General features: G+C 37.0%; 5 protein-coding genes and 1 non-coding gene across 8 annotated transcripts; 4 read left to right on the top strand and 2 right to left on the bottom strand.

Moving 5' to 3' along the window:
* Positions 1-146: 146 nt before the first annotated feature.
* Positions 147-1887, top strand: LOC143463328 (oxidized purine nucleoside triphosphate hydrolase-like). The gene has a single exon (XM_076961792.1). It carries the CDS (start codon positions 664-666, stop codon positions 1216-1218), a length of 555 nt encoding a protein of 184 aa, XP_076817907.1. The 5' UTR covers positions 147-663; the 3' UTR covers positions 1219-1887.
* A 4100-nt stretch (positions 1888-5987) lies between these two features.
* On the top strand, positions 5988-6069 carry Trnas-uga (transfer RNA serine (anticodon UGA)). Its single transcript has one exon. It is a non-coding gene; the product is annotated as a tRNA-Ser (tRNA).
* A 2043-nt stretch (positions 6070-8112) lies between these two features.
* Positions 8113-13582, top strand: LOC143462649 (E3 ubiquitin-protein ligase DTX4-like). 2 transcript variants are annotated; one of them, XM_076960886.1, is made up of 9 exons: positions 8113-8244; positions 9073-9296; positions 9491-9720; positions 10589-10717; positions 10802-10937; positions 11022-11119; positions 11298-11403; positions 12071-12210; positions 12854-13582. In XM_076960886.1, the coding sequence occupies exons 2-9, from the start codon at positions 9092-9094 to the stop codon at positions 13070-13072; spliced, it is 1263 nt and encodes a 420-aa protein (XP_076817001.1). In that variant the 5' UTR covers positions 8113-8244; positions 9073-9091; the 3' UTR covers positions 13073-13582. The 2 variants fall into 2 exon arrangements, with proteins under 2 accessions (XP_076817001.1, XP_076817000.1); XM_076960885.1 differs by lacking the exon at positions 8113-8244 and having other exon boundaries at positions 9002-9296.
* Positions 13583-14382: 800 nt separating this feature from the next.
* LOC143462646 (centrosomal protein CCDC61-like) lies at positions 14383-20661 on the top strand. Its single transcript, XM_076960881.1, has 11 exons — positions 14383-15092; positions 16586-16668; positions 16818-16987; positions 17170-17322; positions 17632-17725; positions 18358-18474; positions 19048-19130; positions 19255-19491; positions 19583-19690; positions 19828-19998; positions 20196-20661. The coding sequence occupies exons 1-11, from the start codon at positions 14939-14941 to the stop codon at positions 20395-20397; spliced, it is 1572 nt and encodes a 523-aa protein (XP_076816996.1). The 5' UTR covers positions 14383-14938; the 3' UTR covers positions 20398-20661.
* Positions 20662-20924: 263 nt separating this feature from the next.
* LOC143462647 (optic atrophy 3 protein homolog) lies at positions 20925-22562 on the bottom strand. Of its 2 annotated transcripts, XM_076960882.1 has the most exons (3): positions 22196-22560; positions 21797-21962; positions 20925-21596 (listed from the first exon to the last, which is right to left on the bottom strand). In XM_076960882.1, the coding sequence occupies exons 1-3, from the start codon at positions 22262-22264 to the stop codon at positions 21202-21204; spliced, it is 630 nt and encodes a 209-aa protein (XP_076816997.1). In that variant the 5' UTR covers positions 22265-22560; the 3' UTR covers positions 20925-21201. The 2 variants fall into 2 exon arrangements, with proteins under 2 accessions (XP_076816997.1, XP_076816998.1); XM_076960883.1 differs by lacking the exon at positions 21797-21962 and having other exon boundaries at positions 22196-22562.
* Positions 22563-22684: 122 nt separating this feature from the next.
* LOC143462648 (protein Hikeshi-like) lies at positions 22685-24137 on the bottom strand. The gene has a single exon (XM_076960884.1). It carries the CDS (start codon positions 24051-24053, stop codon positions 23436-23438), a length of 618 nt encoding a protein of 205 aa, XP_076816999.1. The 5' UTR covers positions 24054-24137; the 3' UTR covers positions 22685-23435.
* Between the last annotated feature and the right edge of the window lie 1288 nt (positions 24138-25425).

Below are 25425 nucleotides of genomic sequence, written 5' to 3'. Positions count from 1 at the left end.
TTTGGCGAGGCTTAACTAAAGCACAGGCACTGCTCAGAGAAATGCAAAAACAATGCAGGAAAGTGGCGGATTTTATTAGTTTAATCAGTGTATTATATAACATCTGTTGTGCGTTTGCTTTTGCATAAAAACTTCGCAATATGCTTGTATGAAAAACATGTTTTGCAGAGGTGTATATAGCTAACTAGGCCTAGCGTATTATTCAGTTTAAGCATATACAGTATGAGTATATTCTACAGCATAAGCTACAGTCATTTCCCATTGTCTAAAGTGTGGCGTAAGCACTCACGAGGCTCATCGACCTGCACGCCGTTTTATCATAAACAAATGAGGCAAAAGTTTATTGCTTAGCAAGTGGAGCTATAGCCTAAACAAGAAATTAAGACTTCAGTGCATGCCATTACATCACACCAAAGTTTGTGCCTTTGCACGCACGATTTTTCTTGGAAAACTACTATACTCTTTAGTTGGCGTCGTTACTGTATCTGTCTGTATAGGGCATAGATCCACTACAGTAATACCGGTAACTGGATTAAACAAATTTTATCAAGTTGCACTGTTGGAAACCTTTTTCAGCTTTCACTCATTGGATAGTGTCATAACACATAAAAATATTCTATTGAAAGTAGCAGTGTTGTAGATCATTATTTGAATGTTACAGTCATGCGTTTCACGAGATGTACACTTGTTCAAATCATGAAAGGTGATGAAATCCTGCTGGGAATGAAGAAAAGAGGTTTGGGTGTCGGCAAGTGGAACGGGTTTGGAGGAAAATTGTTGCGCGGTGAAACACTTCAGCAATGCTCAGCTCGAGAGTTAGAGGAAGAGTGTGGACTTCATGTCAATGTTGATCATCTGACCCAAATCGGGATTCTCATGTTTAATTTCATCGAGGAAGACTTCCTGCTTGAAGTGAATGTGTTCAAGGCAGAGCAATTCACTGGCACGCCTATGGAATCAGAAGAAATGGCGCCGAAATGGTTTTCGAAGGAAAATGTTCCCTATGATAAGATGTGGGCAGATGACATTTTTTGGTATCCAATGATGTTTAGAAATGAAATGTTTTATGGCTTCATGGAGTTCAAAGGTCATGACAATATGGTATCAAAAAATCTGCAGCAAGTTGAAAGTTTAATAGCAATGGAGTCTCTGAAACAATCAGCTCTAAAGCAATTTTCATTCAACTGCGCTCAGGCAACTGCTGATACTATGACATGATTTCTTCAATATCAAGATGAATGAATGTAATCATGTATTTATGCTTGTTTTTGGCTGTATTTTAATTATCATGCAATGCATGGCTGTTGTGTGCAAGTTTTGATTTTTACTGTTTTTTTTTATGCCGATTGCTGTAGTTAATTTGCTAAGCAGTTTTATAATTTTGCTAATGGTTTTAGTAATTTTTTTATAGCATTCTAGTTTCTTTGTAGTATTTTTTATGCAATTCTCTACGTTTCAACAAGTGTAGCAATAGGTCAGTAGCCATGGTATCACAACCACACATGATTGCATCCATGGGTGTAATTTTTTAGTGTGTCCTCTTTAATTGCTTTAGTTTCAATCATAAATGCGATTAATATATCTTCTCAAAATAGGATGCTTTTAGATTGAGAATGGATGCAAATTTCATATCACTTATGCTATTTCAACGGAACCAAAAATAACATGCGCTTTGTGTAAGTTCTTTCTGTTATTGTTCAAAGTACTTCCACTTTTCTATGTACATATTGATCGAAGACTACCAAAGAGCATTCATATTGCAATCTAGTTTTTACACCTGCAAACATGCAGCTAAACGTGATAGCTGTTAAAGCCTTGGGTTTGCTGGTTAACTACCTGGCATATGTGGTTGCAATTTTTTCTGTTAAATAAAAAGTTTTCTTGGCAGGGAAGGTTATTTTATGTCTTTGGCAGCATATCTTCATCACCTAAAATTACTTACCTAATCATTAACACATGTTTACAAGCATGTATTTATGAAATCACAAATAATTATAATAGCTACTGGTACGCACTACGCATCCTTTCAGCTGACAAACAATATAAACTCATAAGCACACGGATTGTGACACGTCGCTTGGAAAAAGCTGCATTAAAAGTTTAAAACCTCATGAAATAAAAGTATTAAAAATAAATGTGTAAATATGTGAAGGCAAAACTGCCGGTAACTTTGTTCGATTGTTGTTGCGATGGTGCCACGATCTATATCTTCGGATTGAGGAAGTTCTTTGCAGGACTTAAACTCGGCGATGATTCCTCATCCATCGAGCCCTAGATTATGTCTGTCTGCAGTCTTAATTTGGACAAAATCCATTAACTCAGTTTTCTATAACAATTGCCTAAACTTTACAACAAGTTTTTAGCTTAAAATTTTATGACAAATACTCCAAAAAAACAAAAATTCAAACCCACACAAAATTTACAACTTAGCCTAGACCTGGAACCAGCTGTTGTCAAAGCAACGACGAACTACTCCACATCGACGTCACATGCGCATTGGACCGGAAAATTTTTACTTTTTTTAATATGACGCATTGAGTGCGATACGGTCACAATCACTGTGTTGCCGGCTCAAAATTGTCGTTTTATTGGGAAGTGACCCCTTAAGCTCCGCAGGTCGACCCGTCGCGGCGGAAAACACCCGGATGACACACGGTTACCGTTGGAAACTACTCCCAACGAAGATGCAATTGGCGCCGTCGGTAGAGGAGGCCAGACTCTGAATGTGGGCCCAAAAACTAGATCTAGAACGTCACCCCGAAAAAAGAGTTCTAGAGGCGGCAAACTTTACAGATTACCCTGTACATTTCAAAAACACTGCTGTCGAATATTACTTTTTAAAGTGAATGGTTTTTTCAAATTTCTTCCCATGGCATTGCTCTTGTATAGTTAACAATAGCTTGGATCTTCTGGAAGTGCTGGAATGGCTCAAAAAAGAGTAAAAAAACTTACTTGTTAACAGCCCTGCCTCGGTGCTCAACTGCTTCACTCAAACAGTTGGTCCTGGCTAGGTCGCCAACTAACTGGATATTATACTTGCCAAGTAAGCAGGAACAAAAACTGCTACTTTTGTTTAGTTATCATTTCACCGCTCCCATTTCTTGTTGTATTTCGTGCACGATTGTTATGAAGCAACGCGTTTTGTGAGACAGCTACAATTATTCAACTGCTTTGTTTCAGCTTTTACCATTACAATAAATATAATTACTGGAAGTCTTTAGTTTCATACTTTTAGAAGGTAATGTTGTTGAAGGCAGATTTTGAAAACTTTTGGAATTTAATTTGAACTCTGCATAAAAATGAACCGGAACGATATATTTTCAAATATAGGCGCTTAGGTTAACAGTAAGTCAAACTAAAGTAAATAACAGAAGTTTACTTTAGTGCTTGAAATTTAGTTGAAACTAGCTTATAGTTAACTAGGAAACTCTAGTTTAACAAGAAACTGAACAAAAGGCAGCAAACGTTAACATCTTACCTGTAATGAAAAGTGGTATAATGGTCCCTTAACCTGTAAGGTTTACCCACTTACACTACAAAGTCTGTTTCCTTGTGTATTACTTAACAGTGAACTTTGATAGACTTCAGCAATAATGACGCAGGAATGACTACTGTATAATCTGATTATATTTGAAGCTTCTTTGAACGAATACATCAAGATAGAACACTGTGACAGCAACAGCACAAAGACATGTTGCGGCGTTGAACGTAGAAACCAAAAGGGACTGAATAAATCAAAATGCACGCACAGGGGAAGCATCAATTACGTCACAAAGCGTTATGCTTCGCTGATTCGATAGACGAGAATTCTATGTAGTACACAATTTTATATTATATTAAGTGATATATTTATCACATAACCTTCCCCAAGAAAAGATCGTAAGTTTTGAAAAAACTCACGATATTTTATGATCATGATAAAAACAATTCTCGGTGAACAATAATTAAAACAATAGTGTTGATAACAAAAGTCAATATAACACGTAAAATGTAGATCACACAACAATAAACGTTGAAACATAGTTACAATACAATTCATATTGGCAATACATTCGCAAAAAGATGGTAATATGTTGTCCTTAAGTCAGAAAGCAAAATTGGTGTACAAAACAAAACAATGTCACGACTTTAAATAGAAAACAGAACACAGGATGTCATTTGACACGCAACGCATTAGCTTGTTTGAGCAGATTCGCAAAATTAGGAAATCGTCAGCAAATTTTTCATCTCACGTTTCTTGATGCTGATTTCCGTAAACAAAACTCTATTCATTATTTCTTCTGCATAGTTTAATCTCGTCTTATCATCACAAGACCATTTAATAATATTTCAGCAACTGGTTTTACCAGTATAGCTGTGTGAATATTTCACTTGGAAATACGCGTATTACAAAATATATATAAAATTAGTCAAATACGTTTTGTAATTGACATTCAACATAGTGTATCGGTGTTAGCCTTGGGCATTTGTTTAACCTTCGAAAACAACCGCTATGTTTTAAAGCATAACAAAATAACACAAAGAAATATTTCTCCACGGCATGACTTAAACCGTTTAGAGAGTATGGCCACTAAGCCACCATCAATTAAGGTAAACTACACAATAACGCTATAATATATACTACATAGAGAAAAAAACAAACAAAAAATCATTACTGAATGTCCAAATACCGACAAAGTGTTTTCACTGGAGTGCTTTGTTCGTCGGTCATTCTTGCATTCGAAGTTGGTTGAAGTCCAGGCGATTCTTCGTCACCGTCGTTGTAGTTGATTTGTTCGAATGTCATATTGTCGAGATGTCCGTTGGCTGGATCCAATGAGTGTTGCATGGGTTTTAGACGATACATATCTTCGAAACTTCTAGTCTGAGATCACTAGACTTCTCTCAACCTCAAATTTAATTGTTCATAGGTTGCTCAAAAAAGAAAAGCGTAGTTCTCAGCGATTTCGGCTCCACCACACTTGTAATGGAAATGTCTTCTTTTATCGTCAATTCGTCCTCACTCGGCTGCATCAGTTTGTAATGAAACGTGGTATAATGGTCCCTTAACCTGTAAGGTTTACCCACTTACACTACAAAGTCTGTTTCCTTGTGTATTACTTAACAGTGAACTTTGATAGACTTCAGCAATAATGACGCAGGAATGACTACTGTATAATCTGATTATATTTGAAGCTTCTTTGAACGAATACATCAAGATAGAACACTGTGACAGCAACAGCACAAAGACATGTTGCGGCGTTGAACGTAGAAACCAAAAGGGACTGAATAAATCAAAATGCACGCACAGGGGAAGCATCGATTACGTCACAAAGTGTTATGCTTCGCTGATTCGATAGACGAGAATTCTATGTAGTACACAATTTTATATTATATTAAGTGATATATTTATCACATACCCATTACATAGTGGCAAATTTCTGCAATCGTTCAGTCGTGTTAAGTACGTGAACGTGTTTAGTGCTACATGTCAAAATAGCCAAGACAGAATACGAAACAAATTTTATCAAAAACGCTTGATTTTTATGGTTGACTGACATTCCTATAAGTGGTAATAGCTTACCGTTAGGTTGAGTGATTCAACAAAATGGTTCGCTCATGTTAACCGCCACAAAACCTTGTGACGCGCGAACGGTTCAAATCACCGTGGAGACGTAGGCGTAGCTAGGTCACGAAATCAGCTTGATTCTCATCTAGACTACGCTGGCTAGATTTTTGTCTAGACTACGCTTGCTAGATTTTCATCACGACTACGCTGGCTTGATTTTCATCTAGACTACGTTAGCTTGATTTTCATCTAGACTACGCTAGCTTGATTTTCATCTAGACTACGCTAGCTAGATTCTCATCTAGACTACGCTAGCTAGATTTTCATCTTGTCAGATTTGAAAGTCAGGAGAAGATTCCGGAAACACCGACATGGTGGAATCTATCTAGTGATTCGAGAAAAGTGGGATTTTATCTATTTGCATTGCACATTCAGCACAGTTGTCGTGGCCGAGTGGTTAAGGCGACAGACTTGAAATCTGTTGGGCTCTGCCCGCGTAGGTTCGAATCCTGCCGACAACGCGGAATTGAAATTATGTTTTCATAAGAGATTCGAGAAAAGTGCTATCTTATTTATTTGCATTGAACATTAGGCACAGTTGTCGTGGCCGAGTGGTTAAGGCGACAGACTAGAAATCTGTTGGGCTCTGCCCGCATAGATTCGAATCCTCTAACTAGCTAACTAGCTAACTAGCTAACTAGCTAACTAGCTAACTAGCTAACTAGCTAACTAGCTAACTAGCTAACTAGCTAACTAGCTAACTAGCTAACTAGCTAACTAGCTAACTAGCTAACTAGCTAACTAGCTAACTAGCTAACTAGCTAACTAGCTAACTAGCTAACTAGCTAACTAGCTAACTAGCTAACTAGCTAACTAGCTAACTAGCTAACTAGCTAACTAGCTAACTAGCTAACTAGCTAACTAGCTAACTAGCTAACTAGCTAACTAGCTAACTAGCTAACTAGCTAACTAGCTAACTAGCTAACTAGCTAACTAGCTAACTAGCTAACTAGCTAACTAGCTAACTAGCTAACTAGCTAACTAGCTAACTAGCTAACTAGCTAACTAGCTAACTAGCTAACTAGCTAACTAGCTAACTAGCTAACTAGCTAACTAGCTAACTAGCTAACTAGCTAACTAGCTAACTAGCTAACTAGCTAACTAGCTAACTAGCTAACTAGCTAACTAGCTAACTAGCTAACTAGCTAACTAGCTAACTAGCTAACTAGCTAACTAGCTAACTAGCTAACTAGCTAACTAGCTAACTAGCTAACTAGCTAACTAGCTAACTAGCTAACTAGCTAACTAGCTAACTAGCTAACTAGCTAACTAGCTAACTAGCTAACTAGCTAACTAGCTAACTAGCTAACTAGCTAACTAGCTAACTAGCTAACTAGCTAACTAGCTAACTAGCTAACTAGCTAACTAGCTAACTAGCTAACTAGCTAACTAGCTAACTAGCTAACTAGCTAACTAGCTAACTAGCTAACTAGCTAACTAGCTAACTAGCTAACTAGCTAACTAGCTAACTAGCTAACTAGCTAACTAGCTAACTAGCTAACTAGCTAACTAGCTAACTAGCTAACCGTTAGTTGAGTGATTCAACAAAATGGTTCGCTCATGTTAACCGCCACAAAACCTTGTGACGCGCGAACGGTTCAAATCACCGTGGAGACGTAGGCGTAGCTAGGTCACGAAATCAGCTTGATTTTTGTCTAGACTACGCTGGCTTGATTTTCATCTAGACTACGTTAGCTTGATTTTCATCTAGACTACTAACTAGCTAACTAGCTAACAGAGTCATTTAATACCAGTCTCCACTCTTTATGCTGGACAATTGCATTCACTGTCATGATGACCAGATAGTGAAAGGCGCCAAATTTATTTGCCGAAAACCATCTCTGTGTTTCTTATTTTGGTTCAGTGAGTATTTTATTTTATAACCATGGCCGTTTAGGCAAGTGGCACACAGACGCTTTTTTGAGACGTCTCTGCACGCCAAGTTAGACCAGATATGCGCTGGTACATGTCCATGTAACAAGAATATATATGTTAACCTCAGTTGTAGACTAGGAACACCATGACAATATACAGGCTACATTGTTTTATTGGTATAGTATCGCATTATAATGTTTTATTTGCACTGTAAGTTATTTTATTTCTGTAATGTTATTGTTAATAATGTTGAAAATAGTAGTTAATTGTTTACGCTATTAGGTCGCATATGTCCATGTAGGATACCCAACAATATCTCAGTAAGTTACAACTCTGGCGATAGCTAGCGTATAAATAAATAAATAAATAAATATTACATTTAGAAACATTGTATGTACAAATTTGATTAAATTAATAAAATATTTTACCTTATTTTATTGAAAAATGTTTTATTTAATGCAAGCAGTGCAGCCAATTTTCCATTTTCATCACTCATCAGGTAAAGTGCCGAATAGTTTTAAGCAAGTGTTGATGGTGGCGCTAAAGGGCTATGATTCTTCTGCTTGCAGTCTTGCACCTTATTTTAGAAACGAGCAAGTTAACTTTTTCTTCAGGGGATTCCCTGAAATGCAAGCTTTCCAGAGGCGACAGGCAAACAGGTTTTCGAAATATCCTAGACTCCTAGAGCAACACTTCAAACCAAACTTTGCTTACTGGTCGAGGCTACATACTTAGCTTACAGTTGAACTTACAGACGTAAGGTAATTCCTTCATTGCTGAATTGCCATTTTTTAAGACGACCGATGTAGATTATTATCGATGCATATTTTTCAGACTGCAGAGTTTGGCATAGGCGCACTCAATACTGCTTTTGATGAGCTTCAGTGCCGCACTTAACGTGCTGTGCTGACTACAATTGCTGGTTTCTATTAATTATTGATTGATCGATTGTTTGTTAATTTTACTCTATTGATATGCGTGTTCATTAACCACTCATAGACTAGTTAAGCATCACAGTACAATAACCAAACTAACAGTGCTCTTAAATATAGTTATATATTTGATTTACGACGAAACGTTTACTGCTTTCAGAGCACAACACAAAGATGCATTCAGTATGACTAAACTAGTAAGTCAATACTAGACTGAACATTGTGAATTAGAACGTTGAGTGCTGTGGTGACAAATGACGTAATTCGGAAGTAGTGGAGAATACGTTGCGTATACTTGACTCGACCAAAATATAGTACAACGCTTGTTGTTAAACACACGAAATAGAACACTAATAACATTATAATATCATCGGATCTGCACGAGAGTTCCATAAGAATAAGCGCTAATTATGACAATTAGCACAGTGCACTATTTTGCACTTAAGGACTTAGACAGAACTTCTGTGCACTCAATTTTTAATTGATTTAAAGATTGAATCAGTTAAACTGTTTACATTACTGTGTGATTGACCTGACCTGGCCTTTGTCAGTTCATTCTTCAAGTTCCTATATTTTTAGAGAAGGTTTAATTTTGTTTCAGATCTGTTTAGCATTGATAGGTGTTGAGATACTTGACACTGGTTTTGTATGCTGCAGATTCTTAAGCAGAATAAGTATGGACGACTCGCAGATAGTCGTTTGGGAAAAAATGGATGAAACTATTATTGGATGGCTTATGTATGACGCCGACGTGTGCTGCAACATAGAGAAGGCGTACCAAGAATATGTGGAAAACAAAGATGACAAAAAAAAAGTTTTTTCTCTCGACAACTATTTCTGTATTGATTTCTCAATAATGGAAGAAATAGAACTTAATTATGGTACGTTTTTAAGAATAACAATATTAAGTGGATACGTTTCATGTAGTAATTAGTAAACTACGATAAAGTTGCTTATATTGGAAAGGTCAACACTTCTGACCTAATTTGCTTTTTTGCGACATATGTTAATAGTAATTTGTTAAGTAATATATATAAATATAAATAATATACTTCATTATATACGGTTTTCTAAGGTACACGGCCTGTTCATCGCTTAACCTACCCATCAAACAGTGCGTTGGGCATGGGTGTAAGATGGTCATGGGATATGAAAGTTTATCATCAGAATGAGTTTTTTCCATACTCTGCTGACGTCAGCAATTACATCGAGGAACACCACAGTAAAGACAAGACTTCACAAGTTGATCTCTTCAAGCAGTTCCCTGACATGAACTACACGATTGACCTGCTTCGTAATACCCAAGTATGTAACACACTGTGACAGGGATATCGTTATACTTTGGCGTGATGGTATACCTAAGAATTGTTGGCTTATGCTACTTTTTGCCGTTTTATTACCGCTTGTTAAACAATGCACGGTTTAGAACAAACCAAATCACATTCTCTTCTCAGTGTCACTGCCGGTTGACAACCGAACAACCGAACCTTGACTTAGTTCAGCGTGGTCCAACTACAGGCCCGCGGGGCCGCATGCGGCCCGCCGATACAATTTTTGCGGCCCGCGAGCTTTCACAGTATTGAATTAATTTATTTTAATTAGAACAAGTGTAGCATTTAGATAAAAAGTGTAAAAAATTTAATTCAAAGTTGTAGACAATACTGTTATCAAAGTTGTAGACAATACTACAGGGCCTATACTGTTTCGACCTATCAGGTCTCGTCAGTATAACTGGGCTTCTTAAAGGCTGATATGTACCTAGTGTTCCGGACGTTTTTGTTTCCTTTAAATATTCCACAGTTTTCATGTTGTGTATCTTTTAAATTGGAACCCTAATACTAGCTATTGCGCAACAGTCAGAAATTTGGCATAATCCAATAATTGCGACAGCATCATCCATTTGTTTCTTACGTCATAATCATGTGTTACGTCATAATAGTAATAATAATGTTAATAGTATTGGAAATGGCCCGCAAGTTGTCACGTTTTTGCAAAGTGGCCCGTAAGTCAAAAGTAGTTGGACCACGCTGACTTAGTTCACTGTAATCTTGTTTTCTGTAATACATTATTTTGTGTGATGCTCATGATGTTAACATGCATATGGTTCATCTTGATCTTTATTATCTTTGTCATAAATATTTATGCGATATACGATAAATCTTTCTATCCTAAGGTGAACAACTCGACAGGATATAAGCGCACAGTCCAGCGGGAAAAAATTCGTCATAACTTTCCTGTCATCAAATCGAAAACGAAGACGTTTGCTGAAAACAACGATGAGACTTCTGGAAATAAGAAGAAGGTTAGGCTAAAGTGACTGGTCAGAACGTCAACTTTCTGTGTTATTACATGAAGGGTCCTTGATGAAGACACTTCTGTGTTTTAGAAACTAAATCTTTCCACCGAAGTAATTCAAGAGTTGAAGAAATTTGCCGTTGCCGTAACAGATCCCAATGATGAAGACTGCTGCATTTGCATGTCATCACTTCGAGATGACTCAGCATTTGCTGACCCTTCTAAAGGTATTCAGACATAGTTTCAGTCCACATCTGTTAACTTGTTAAAATGTTTAGCCTTTAGAACTTAACTTCACTGTGGAATTTCAGCTTCGCATTCTGGATTTGCCACTGTGCTTGAACTTAAAACTTGCAAGCACACTTTTCACTCTGATTGTCTGAAAGCTGCGTTTAAGAGTGGCGCCAAGGTGACATTGAAATATGAATCTTTACACTTCTTGTTAAATCCATATTTACGTTTTAGTATCATTGTAACATTGTGTTAATATTTTGAGTATAAATAAGGGCCAAACAATAGATAAGGATCAATAATGAGCTCGTTATTAAGCAAAGCCTACAGAAAAAAACTTGTAATTTGTCCTCTAGAAATCATCATTTACCTGTCCTTACTGCAAGACCATATATGGAGTGAAGGAGGGCAACCAACCACCAGGGACCATGAGGCACAGGGTGATTCCCCAAAATATACCAGGTCTGTTAATGTGAGGTCATACCAGGACCTCTCTAAGTACCGCTACAAAACTAAGCAAGCAGTATACAATAGACATCTGAAGTTCCCTTAATTCTTTTATTATATATTTCTTTACGGATATGCTGCAAGAAAGCTTATTTGAGTTTTCCGATATTATGTTGACATGAACGAATCCCAAATCTATTCCTGTTGGAACCAAGTTATAAACTTTCATCCAAATGTTGCCAAATCTTATTGGTGACATAAAGTAATCACTAAACAAATCGCTTTGTTCCAAAACTAACATTTGAAATGCGATTGAAAAAGCAAAGCCATTGATGTTGAAAATGACCTTCACTATAAATACTGTTGACTCTATTTTAGCTTCGCCGAGAAACTGTGTCATAATTTTTAACCAATGTCAGTAAAAATTTTAAGTAATGTCACTTTTGCCATTGTTAGTAGCCGTGTTCGCCCGAATCTTTGACAAAAATGATCTTCGGCAAATCTGTTCAAGTTTGGTTTCGTTTTGGCCCATCCCTAAGTTATGCTGTACATTTGTGCCATTTTTTTGTTTGTTTTTGTACAGACTTAGCAAATGTTATGGCAATAGTTTAAATTTAATTTGAACCTGAACTGATGAAAAAAAGTGTTCACTCTATGCCCCTGTCTTGACTTATTCAACCAGGCTTCAGATGCGGAACAATCCAAATAACTTACCACATCAGCCCTGGAATACAAACTGATGAACATCCTAATCCTGGTCAACCATTTCGTGCTAGTTTTCCAAGAACAGCTTATTTGCCAGACAATTCAGAAGGGAGAAAGGTTGGATTGACGTGATTTAAAAGGATTTAACATTTTGTTAATTTTTTTGTTCTTGTGATAAGTTTTGTATTGAAATTTTTTTGTGGTTGCTGTGCTGTAGAAGTACATGGGCATGACAACTTTGTCATGGTTGCAATTCTTTTAATGTGTTGGGCCCCTTGTATGGTAAAGTATTTTAGCCACAGGGGTTCTTAAACTTAGGGTCAGTGGAAAGGCTTTAAAGGTCAGTGAATGTCGTGATGAACTTTAGGTGATTACTGTGATTAAAAAGACTTATTTTATTTATTTGATATTTTATCCCGGATTCTAGGTCGCAGCTACACCGAGGCAAAGGACACTTGCCCATTAAATATCTTTGAACTTAGTTTGCTAAACATCTTCAAGTGCTGAACTGCATTTAAAAACATGATACAACTTAAAATTGTTTGTTGAGGGGATTATAATAATGAATAACTTGAACAATCATTGCAACATGACAGCATTGTACAGATCAACAATGTGTGTCATTGCATTGTCAAATGCTGAAGTTGCAGCTAAATCGCAGTTCAGTTTAACACTCGACCTTGGCAATTTTACGTATCAGTGATATACAGTTTGTTTAAACTTCAGTTTCGAAACGAGTAAAACAGAAATCGATTTTTAGATTCTATCGCTACTCTATGTTGCCTGGAAAAGAAGACTCACATTTACAATCGGAACCTCGGTCACAACCGGTCAATCCAACGTGGTGACTTGGAATGAGATCCACCACAAAACGGAGATGCGAAACAACCGCGGGCATGGGTACCCAGACCCGCATTACTTCGCCAATGTGGTCGCAGAACTGAAGGCTCACGGTGTAACTGAAGCTGATTTAAAATAATTTATATTTTTATTTTCTGTTCTGATTTCAGTATTTTTGTTCACTTTTTGTCTCGTAGTCCGTAATGGTAGATACGAACGGAAAGATACCAAGGAGGATTACTCTAGGATCTTACTCTATTTAATTACTCTTCTTAATTGCACTTACGTACGTGTCGTGCGGTAGATACCTTCATATCAGTAGGCTATATAACCCGATGTCGTTCATTGTTTTTGCTAAGAAACAAAATTATATTGAGGGTTGATGACGTTTTTTTAAAACTTATTTATACGCATCTAATATGTGCCCATAGCCTCTGTCCAGGCTAATTAATTTGCGTAATGGTGAATGTCTTTGCAGTTTCTGTTGTTTTCTCTTGATTTCGTGCGTGGATGATCCATGGGATTTTTTTCCAGTATCCTTTTGCGTGAAGTTTTATTTTTTCGAGATTTTCGTATTGTGTTAAAATTCCACCATTGTCGCCATTTGTGTACGACGACATGTACAATAAATGGGCCCCAACTGGTTGTATATTATGCCCTTCATCAAATTTTCTCTGTCGTGATCAGTATGCCCGCAGCAAAGAAGAAGGTTCAGTGTACTGTATTGTTTATTTTTTGCCATTAACTGTACGGAGCGAAAGTTAGGATGCTAACCGTTGTAGTTATAGCTCAATAAAACACATGCTCACGAACAATTAACGAGCAGGAAAAAGTACAATAATGTCATTGGGAAATCATGCCTCTACGTTCCCTTCAACTACAATATTTGTGATAGGCTACATAGTGAATACACCGATTATGCTACAATAATATATTACAATACACAATAACAGAAACAAAAACAATGTCTCAAGTCAATTTTGCCCAAAGAACATCTTTGTAGGAGATCCCCGATCTAGAACAACCACAACCAGCAATGAGGAAGCCAGGATACGACGAACACGCTAGATTTGACCTATGATAGCGAAAATGCTGTGCCAGCTTGTGAAGACAAATATTTTCGATCCAATCAAGATTTTGTGCAGCCCCTTGGAATGAAAACTAACAATAGAAAGCAAAGAAAGACTCGGCAGTCAACGTTCAAAAGGAGTCTGCTAATCTATATATAGTTGCTAAATTAGATTATCTTAAGTTCTAAACAATCTTAAATAGGCTAAAGAATAGAAAAACAGCTCATGGTTGTAGTTGTTGGTGGCATTTTAAAGCACGTGCAAATTTATGATGATCTTTTATCTCTTTTATTGGTTCAGGCAGAAAATTTCAAAATTTAACACAAAAAATTTTATTGTCCGCTGCGTAGTGCTTTGGTTGTAGTATCGTAAAAAAGTCTATTTCTGTTCAGTGGCTGAAACTAAACCCGTGCAAGTTATTTGTTTAATTTTGCAGAATCATGGTTTGTATGTTCGCACCAAGAGATTTAAACAGTGTTTAAATCTCTTTGGTTCTCACCGATAATTTAATTAATTATCCATTGACTTTGGATTATAAATAATAAAATTATTTCAGCTAAACAAACCAAAAAACATTTTAGACGAAAGATATCTTCGTGTAAAATTTAATCACACATAAACTTCTACGTAAGCCTAATAGATACCAATCTACGGTCTGAGCAGCTTTATCTCGTTTTTTTTTTAATGGTAATCCAACGAGAAATGATTCTAATTACCAACATTTAACAAACGTTTGTCGATGCCCTAAACGTCAGGTTACCACATTGTGGGAGGGGATTTTTTTGTGCGAACAACTGGCGGTTATTTCAATGTTTTTATTCGGTATTTGCTTCACTTCGGTTATAGTGGCTACCACTTCCACGATTGCTAGTTGGTAGGTTAGTGGCAGGCTAAATTACTCGTTTGTTTAGATTGGTTAAGTGCATATTTTAGTTATGGATACACCTTATCATATAAGCGGGGAGTATGTTTTTCGTGGCATTGAATATGTTGTGACATTTCGAACTTTGAAATCAAATTTGTGTTTAACGATTGAAGTGGAAGACAAAGTTACCGGCGACCAGTGGAAAGGCAATTTTGAATCTGGCTGTAAGTTAAAGTTGTTTGTATTTGTATTTTACACATAGAGTCTTATAATCAAGTCTAATGTAAATCTAGCCTGGGTTACTTACAATCCAGTTTGGAATTTAAGTTTTTGTGCACCGGACAGCGTAATTTTTGAAGGTTGATGCGCTGGGTGCACCAGTATAGGCAACAAAAAGTGCGCACCAAATGTCACTGAATGAGGAATTACTTCCACTAATCGAATGACCCATTTTGTGCACCAGATAGCTACCTTGTATGATACATCTTTTTCTTCCCATATGGGGTCATGATGCCTGGCCTATTTGCTATAATAAGGGCGAAAATCATATAATTTATCATTAATTAAAACAACCCGTGGTTGAAACTAGAAAGTGTGAAATACTCACGAACAAAACTCAACCCAATCCAGGTGCACGGTCACTCTGACTATTAAAAAAGAAACAAAGCAATGTGTTTGTTTAAATGTCAATTAATTTAACAACTAAGCCAGGGATAAAAAAATGTATTCCACGTCTCTATTGGGAAGTGAGCTTTCAGTGTGCTGGATAATTGCGCCAATAATTGTAATGTCAAAATTTGGTAATTCTTCAGCACATCATACAATATTTCCAGTTGGTGAGGCACGCCAATGTCTTACACTTACAGTCTAGCGACATAAATTCAGTTTGACCTTTGTGTGGCACAGAGCAATTAGACCTCTGTCTCTTGACACAATCGTATGGAAATCATAACAACTGTAAATCCACTTTGCTCTTTCAGGTTTCTCCTGTTTTGAGGAAAAAAGACCTTTATTTTTTAGAGATTGCAGTTGGCAATGGCATAGCATGTTTTCTGCCTGCTGGTAATGTATGCCAAACTGACCTTCGGCGTACGCGTGGCATGGCATGGCACAGAATGCACCTTGGCAACTAGAGCTTCAATGCATGCTGTCATGCCAAATTTTAGTCTCTGCCCACATAATTTGCTAAAAACTTCGATTCTCTTCAGTTAGCTCAGTCTGAAAATCTTTGCTCCAGTTTATGGATTTTCTTGCTGCTCTTGCACATGAATATTCAGCAGGAAAGTGCAAAAGTTGCATTGTATGTACAGTAATGTTTAGTCCATGGAACGTCCTGACCAGTCTAATTAACTGGTGCACAGAATGGTGCAGAAAGGTAACTTTGGTGTTCAAAGTATCTTACTGTTGTTAGTCAGAAGAAGGAATATTCATTCAGCTTAAATGTTTTGAGAGTATCACGGTGGAGAAAAGGGAATAACGCAACAACAATGCATTTTTTATAGCTATGTTATATTTGGATGAGTTTGAAACAAGTGGGTTAAAAATCCAAATGAAACAAATTATTTCAGACACTATACAATTGTCTTAACCTTGTTATTTTTATTTATTCATAAAACTGTTGCAGAAAGTTTTTTCTGTCCGTCAGCTTCTTCAGGCTTTGGGTTTGCGCAGTAATATGTTTAAGGTTAATATTGTTGGTTGATATGTTTATTTTTAGATATTGAAGAACTGACTCATAAGACTGGCAATTTCAAGCAATTTGACGTTTTTATTTCAATGCTGGAAAGCGCCCTTAATAAGGTGAACTGCTGGAAGTTAGAGATAACTTAATGTAAATAACTTAATATCCTTGGTAAGATAAACAATTACTTACTGATTTGTTAAACAACTGTATTTGCGTGATATCTCGTATGTTCTTCATCGACCAAAACATTGACTTTTTGTTGTAGACAACTGACTCAGTTGCACTCGACCTTCTCACGTTTGCTGACTTGGAGTTGTTGAGAAATCGCAAAGCGTTGAGCGGTGGGCAGAGAGTCGGTTCAAAGCCGAGACAAACAACACGGCAACAGGAAAATAAAAGATATTTGATCCTCGTCTACTCAGTTGAATTTGACAGGTTTAAAACAGTTGAACAAATACAATATGCCTGGTGTATAATGTGTTGGCCTCCCTAAATGTGTTTTTAGTTAAGACGTTTTTAAACCTATGTAACATCTATATAATGAATGTTTTTGGATTATTTACATGAAACTTATCACCGGTAGATGTTTACATTTAAGTTATGTGTTTTGTAACAAGAATCCACTATCCACTTCCACTGCCGTATGTTGGAAAGCCCGATCCGGCTCATTTACAAAATCTTGTCCGTCAGTTAAACGATGAAATTACAAAGCTTAAATCTGGTCGGAATAATATCAGCCATGACAAAGGCTTCCAGAGATTAAAAGAAGAGTGAGTAATCATTTTTTGTGACAAACTTTCTTGTAAAGAAGATAAGTTTGTTCTTCTGTAATGATATCAGCTGTTAACTTATTTACCTTGTAATGTTTGTTGGTGAATGTATGATGCCTTTTCACACCAATAGAACATCAGTACAATAGTCTAACAAGTGTATATAGAAAATTCGTTTTATCTATACTATGTTTATTACGTTTGCTGCATTTTCTTCCATTACACCAGTATACACATCATAAGATTCACTCTTTGGCCTTAACTATAGAGAGATCCTGAATTTTACAATATCATTGTTTCCCTTGCTAGCTATGAGACTGTCTTGCAAGAGAAAAATGAGCTGGAGCACGCCTTCCAAGATTTGAAGTTACAAGGAGGCAACAAGTTAGTCGTTACTAAAGAGGTAAGTTACTGAATTTCTGCAGTGGCTGGTGGTTTGCTTGTTAAATGACGATATACAGTGGGAGTTTACCAACTTGGGTTTTAATGGGCCAATTAATTTACTTCTGAGTTTTCTAAAGTTGATAGATTTAGTGTCAAATGCCCATGTAAATGAGATTGGATTAAGGTGGGAACCACCTTAAAAGGGTTGTAAACTTATAATTTTTGAAACTTTTCTAAAAGTGTTTGATTGCAATTCGCCAGTAAAGCTCGTTCAGAAAATTTTCACTCTCGCTATAATGTTACGGTAAATGTTTGTTTGACTGATTTCAAGATAACAGGTGCTACTGTTGTCCACAGAAGTACTTTTGGTCATTAGACTTGGGTTATGGTTTCTGGCCATTTCAATAGGGGCAGAGTTGTCTGAAATGTTGAGTTAAGGAAAGTCAAGTTAACAAGCTCCCACTGCATAATGCTAATTGATCGAATAGTATAATTTATCAATATTGATTATTACACCTTTTGATGGCTTAGATATAAGCCAAGTGTATGCTAATGCTTTTGCTACATTGACTGAAGCGTCAATGTAGCACAAAATTTGCACAAAATCTTGGTAAAGCGCAAAACTTCAGACAAATATTGAAACTTTCAAAGGTGCGAATACTGAAGAAAGTTGTGCAAAACCTTGAACTTGAGATGATGAAAGAAAAAAATAAATATCAACGACAGATTTCAAAGAAAACAGCCGAAATAAAGAGATTGGCATCTGAAGTAAGTCGGCCTGCCAAGTTCTGTTAGTAAGCGCAGAGATGGGCAGCTACTTTCTCTAACAAAAAAAAAGCTTTTCCTTAGTGATAAAATGGGAGCAAGTCGAAGTTATTGTCCCTTTGGGACATTTTTGAAAACAAATTGCGTTTGTACAATGTAATGCAAAACTAAATTTTAGTTGTAATTACTTTTTATCATTTTTTTTATGAAAGTTATGAGATTTTATCTCAAAGCAGTTAAAAAATGTAAGTTTTTTTTTTACTACTGTACTACTGTATTTGCATTTCCACTTATTAGAGCATTTTCTATATCAAGAAAGGGAGTGAGGAGTGGACAATTAAAAAAGGAGGGCTCTTCAAGCCTTGCTCGTAATTACAAGAAAGTCCCCTTCTCTTCACTTTAAATTGGCGTGTACCCTTGCCTCGCTTTCTGCCCAGCTCTGTGTGAATTAATATTTTCGAGTGGTTCAACAGACTTTATGTGACCACTGGAGACTGGAGTTACATGCCTTTATAAATATAATTTTCATGATATGAGCTTATGACGTAAGGAGTAACTAAAAGTCTTTTCCTGAAGTTAAGTGAATTATCTTCTCGGGAGAGGACCTTGCAGATTCGAGTGAAAAGTTTGACCAATGAACTGGCAATGTACAAAAGAAGGTTCGGAAACTTTGTGTATTTTGTTTGATCAACTATTTGTATGTCTGTTTTGCGAGTGGTTAGCACTTTCATATCCTTTATCCACGGTACAGTTATTAACTTAGAAATCCATATTTTTCTAAAGTCGAACTCCTATGAATACCTCAATGATACCATCTAGTGGTGACAGAAACTTGCGTTCACGAAATTCCGTTTTACGTCCACAAAGTGGAGCCAGACCTTCGTCAGGACATCGAAGGTCCGCTTCCCGCGGATCGCAGTCGGCTTCATTTTACCGACCACGCTCCTCATCTAAGGACCGCCCCCCATCTCTCACCAGAGATCGATCTTCGTCGCGAGATAAAAAATCAAACATTTCCAGGTGGCAATATGATGTCTACTCTCGTGAAATTTCAGCTTCTGTTATTACTAAAGTTTTTACAACTTATTCATGGAATGGATACTTTCCGCAGGAATAGTCACAAAAGCAGAACACCAACGCCCAATCGATTTGCCCGGTTTGACCCGACGTTGTACAACGAGGAAAAGAAGAGGAAGCTGCAGGAATCACAGGAGCGATTGTGCGTTGAAAACATCTCATATTTCAACCCTATATCATTTAAGACTTTACTTTAGCAAAAATTTTTACAGAAAGACATGTAGCACTGATTTGCGCAATTGTGTAAATCACAATTGTAATGTTTTTATGTTTCGGCAGAAAACGCAGAAGTTCGGCCGGTTTTGTCCCAATTTCCAATGACTCGAGGGGAAGAAGTAGGGCCAGACTTCCAACCAATCCTTACACTTCAGGTTTGCGCAATCGTAATGGTTCAGTGGAGAGTCGCAATTCTTCAGACAACGGCTCAATGACAAGGTTGAAATCAAGGAGGTGATGTGATATGATGTAATGTGATGTAATAATGAGGTAATGTGATATAATGAAACCATGTTGAAAAGATTCCACTGTTGGCGTTGTGCAAATTTTTATTAGTAGTCGTTGATTAAATGGGTTTATGACTTTTTAAACCACCAAGAATTACTGATGGCAAAGTGCTGGTTCTTTAAATTAAGTTTATTATTGTTCAGGACTCCAACGTGGCAGGAGAGCCCGGTTTATGTTTCAAACCGCCGGCATCGATTTTCGAGCACTCCTGATGTGGAAAGACGTCCACCAGGTGGCAGAGCAGGAAGGAAAAAACGAACAGTTACGAATGATGCTGACATCGATGAGATTGATGCAAGGCTAGAGGCGTTGCAGCAGTATATGCAAGAAATTGAGAAAAAGTAGCGGCTTTGGCACTATCCCCGCTTCATAAAAACTTATTGATGCTCTGGTAATAAAGCTTTGTATCGTTGATAATACATTTTACCCTGCATTACATTCCACATGAAAAACATTATATTCAAAAATTTCACTGATATCACAATCATATGCCTAGTAACCGATTTCCAAAATGTGAGTTGACTTAGTAAAACATGGTTAATTGAAAACTTTTATTTGAATATTCAGACCAAGTCAATCTTTAACCTTGTTTCTACTTTTTAGTATTTTATGTAGATGTTTTAGAATTGTATTTATGTCAAAGGTAGGCTTGAATAAAAATTATTTATGCAAATCTTGCGGTTGCTCCATTTTCAAGCAGAAGGTATTGAGGTGATAAGCTGTAACATTGTACTTCATATCATTGGCATAAAGTTTGTGGAATGACTTTCTATTCTACTTGTATATTAAGACTAAGCTTGATAAAAGATTCTAATTTCAGCAACGCCAAAACATTTGCATTGGTTGTTACTATGCAGAATGAGCATTACAAATTTCCTTGCCCTTTCCCAGGCTGTTTTAATGAAGCACTGAAATGTGAATAAGTGCTGCGCAATAAATTAATACATAACGAAATTATTAATCAATAAAAAGAAATTCAGTTTCTTCATTGATTAACTACGAGCATGGTGGAGCAAATGAGTAACAAAGACGTAACGATAACGTGCTGCTATAATTACTGGCTAATTAGTTAATTTTGAAATAAGAAATATTTTCATCTGAAACTGCAACAAGGATGCTAAAAATTTTGAGGAAGAATTTACACAACTATCAACGATCATTTCCCCCTTTTGATTGACTAGAAACTGTGTTATACGATTTCATTGAAAGTATCGTGCGATTCAACTCCCGCAATCTTGCGTCCAGTTCTTGTACAGTTAACCCCAAATCGAGGACATCTCGTCTTAGTTCCAGAATACCTGTCTCGACACGTTCTGTTTCCTCTGATTCTTTTAATTCCTTTTTCTTTTCAGTGGCAGCAGCAATGCTTTGTTGCATAACAATGGCCATTAAACCAATTGCAAAGGTCACGGAGTTGGCGACAATTTCCGCCCCAAGTTCAAGCGCGGCTTCCTCGCTCATCTTCGCTGACCTTTCAACTTGTTCCTTGTTGCGCGTGATTCCCTGTGTCCACAGTCGCACTCTCACTGACGCCCTGTTGTAACCTACATCGACAACAAAAGTAGATCAGAGCATGACAATAGTGGTGAAGTTTTCGTCTGTATCTGTAGAAATGTGCTATTATTTATGCCATAACATGTCAATTATGTAAAGCGAGATAAAATTTTCCAACAGTTCCAATATTCACTGACTCAGTTAAACCTGGTTTGGTTCAACATAGTCGCGATGCAATTTCTTAACTCACTTTTAGCCATCGGGACAAAGACTTGCTCCTTCCAAAATGGACTTTTTCTAACATTTCGCTTCAATATGTTGACAAATGGATTCGTCACTATTTTAAACGCAAGTGGTGCTAACTTAAAAAATGGAACCCCCAGCACCATATTACACCTCACTAACAAGAAACCTGGCTGTATGGTTCATAAAACAAGTCATCTTGATCGCAATAGTTGAACAAACAAACAGAAATTAAAACAACCACAGATTATAAAATCCCTAAAGACAGGGTTATTCCACAAACAAAACACGATCCAGCAAATAGATTTCACGACATTATCCAAAACCAGATTTAAACAATACCTTCAAGCAATGGATATGGTTTCGGTGTTAACGGACATTAAAATAAATATATTCAGTCGCTTACTTTGAGCCATTGGAATAAAAACTCTGTCTTTCCAAAATGGGCTTCTCTGTACACTCCTTTTAAGTCCATTCACCATTGGTTTTGTGACAGTTTTGAAAATCTCAGGGATAAGCTTAGCCAGGGGAATTCCCAGAACCATGACTACCAATTACCAGTAAAGTTCCAATCACAGCTAATGCAAGCTGCCCATATACCACGTATTTGCAGTTGTTTTAAGATGTCAATATTACTTTGTCATTTTATGTAAAAGTGCTGGCAGATTTTATTTCAACTAAGATGTCAACAGCTGAACAAATTAAGTCGTTACAGCAAGCAAAAAACATGCACATGTTATCAAGCGCTCGAGATGGAAGCGCAATGCTCTTGCAATTGATCCAACAAGTTAACCTCTCAGTCAAGTACATTCATTCTTTTCTTTCCTTATTTTGCACAATTATTTGACCAAATCCTACTGCTGACAAGGTCCGTGATGATTTTACTCACTGTCTCCTGCAAAAGATGAGAGGTCACATAGAATTGCAGATCATGAACGTCTAAGAAAAACAACCAGATTGAACTTTAAATGGCACAAGATTGATAAATGAAACGGCAAGATGCAATCACAGCAACACGATTTTCTTAAAACACAAGAAAACCAAAACCAGCAATTAGTAAAATATTATTAACGGCAACGAGCTGTGGGCTCAGTAGTCTGCGCCAAAACTTAAACAGCAACGCAACATAAGCATGACAGAGAGCAGCTCGTCCTTCTGCTGATAGCTCAACGAGATGCTTTAAGATGGATCATGACTGCAAGTATTTTACTAAATCAATTTATCGGCATTTTGTTTAGGTATATAATTAGCAATAACCTTATCGTATAAATCTACTCTAACTAATGAATTAACAAAAAATCGATCAGCCAAGTGTTAAGACAACTTCCAACAATCATAAACTATCTGATGTTATGCATTGTTACCCAGCAATTCCATTCACAAGGAAGAAAAGTGGGATATGTGTTTTAGATTAACGTTTAACGGCAAAATTAAGCAAGCAATGAAGTTTTTGTATTATGTACTTTACTCTCCTTCAGTAACAGATAAACAAAAGTTTGCTTCAATGAAAATTGCTTTGTGCAAACTGTTGGAACAACAATAAATTTGAATGTTTTCTCCATCCTTCTGTTCTGCAAAAACGAAATATCATGAAACGGTTTACGTGACTGCATCTATGAATCAGAAATATGTCTGATAAAACATCATTATTTCTTCCAAAAGTTTATATCTCTGGAAAGCTTAGCTTGGAATAGTTTTTGCCAGTTTTCCAAAACCGACAAAGGTAAGAATTGCGTCTGTCCGACAGATCCATCCATGGTGGAAGCAATACTTGCAATTTCTGCCAAAGATTTGGAGAAAGACGTCGAATAATTATAGAAACTCATCAGCATGTTGTTGACAAACTCTTCAAAAGTTGCAGCTTGCTCTGAGGGATTGACAGATGTCACTGGGACCTGCTGAGCAAGTTCCGCAAGTGGCTCCAAAGATATGCCAAGTTGTGCGTGATGGGGATGTGAGGCCATGTCCGAAAAAACATTGGACGCAGAATTTTGATCCTTTATCATTCCGGATATCTTAAATATTGCTGAAGGTTTTTGATTGGTCAAATGACCGATCAGTTGCCACGAAGTTTCCCCGCTGCTTGATGGCCAGTTTATATAAACAGCGGCTCCAAGACCATCAGGGAAAGCAGCTTGACCAGTCATGAACACCACAATGTGATTAACGCTATCCATGTCCATTAATGTAAATAGAAACTTGCGTTCGTTCACTTGAGTGGCATCTGTTTGGACAAGCCGTCCTGCAATAATAACTGCAAACATTGTGACAGCAATGCAATTTATTCAATATTAAATGTGCCCTATTTTAGTTATGTCACAAATGTGTCTGATAAACAAAAACACATAAACTTATATTAAAGACTGGAAAATCCTATTTTGTTTAAGGCACTTGGTATGTTATGGCATGATTGTCTTTATCCTCGGACTGAGGAAAGTCTTTGCGCGACTTGAACTCGACGATGATTCCTCATCGATCGAGCCCCAATTACCCAGTTAGCCTTTGTGCAAGTTCCAATTTTCAATTTGGTTTTTTGATATTGTATTTCCCAAATTTGGAACTGTACACCAGGTCCACTGAAAGTGAGCAAATATGGTTAATGGATTATATAAAGATAGAGGCCCCAGATCCCACAATAGATAATTACTAGCCTATGATTTATAACAGAAGTTAAAGTTGACGTAAACTGTTGTTGAAGTGTATGCTCCATAGTATTAGATTGATGTGGAGTATTGAGCCGTTATAATCACTCAGAACACTTGGATTGTTTAGAAGTAGTGGCAAATGTCCCCTCTCTATCCTGCAATTCACAAATCGGGTCTTGTATAGAAGTACACAACCAGGTGATGTCACAATTTAGTAGCTGGGGTCTTGTATATACAAAGGCATCCTGTGGTTGTGCACTCATATACTAGACCCCACAAGTCCAGGTTTGTTAGGTGACACTCTTTCTTGCACGCGTAATGTCTACACTGGAACAGTACAGTAGATAGCACAATATTGTACCAGCATGGTAAATGAATGAATCGCTAACAAAAAGCCTAGTTTAAGTTTACACAAAACAACAGCTAGCCTATGTACAAACATGATTATTGCTAAATGGGCTAAGAACACAAATTTACATTAACATAAATGCTTCATGCGTGCTTTGCAAAGTTAGCAGCCTTGTTTAATATTGCATGATACAATCCTGCTATAATTTGCAACGCCCTAGCAAGACCTGCTGATGGAAAATTTGCTTTCAGTGGGCTGGATATAATGGCAATGTGGCAATAAATCTAAAGCTTAAACTTAAGCCATGGAAATGTAAAACAACAATTTATGGTTATATGGTCATTTTGGGCAACGATGATTTTAGCCAAGTTAACGGAAAAACAAACTTGTCCTATATAGCCTAGTCCGAATTGACGAGAGATAGGCTATGTCAATATGTGCCAACTTGATAGTATACGCCTTATCTTTACCATCATAACTTACTACGGCATGTAACCTAGCAAGAACAACGTTCCGAAAAATAACGAGCAAAAAGGTGCAACTCAGGACGATTCAATCCACAGACGTCTACGCTGTTGAAATGGTCCGTGGGTTGAATCGTCTGATCAGTGATCACCTTCGAACACAACACAATCACTCTGC

The sequence above is a fragment of the Clavelina lepadiformis genome, chromosome 6 (genome assembly GCF_947623445.1).
Source record: "Clavelina lepadiformis chromosome 6, kaClaLepa1.1, whole genome shotgun sequence".
NCBI classification, from domain to species: Eukaryota; Metazoa; Chordata; class Ascidiacea; order Aplousobranchia; family Clavelinidae; genus Clavelina; species Clavelina lepadiformis.
The sequence above is the reverse complement of the archived record's forward strand: the minus strand, read 5'-3'. Positions and strand labels throughout refer to the sequence as shown.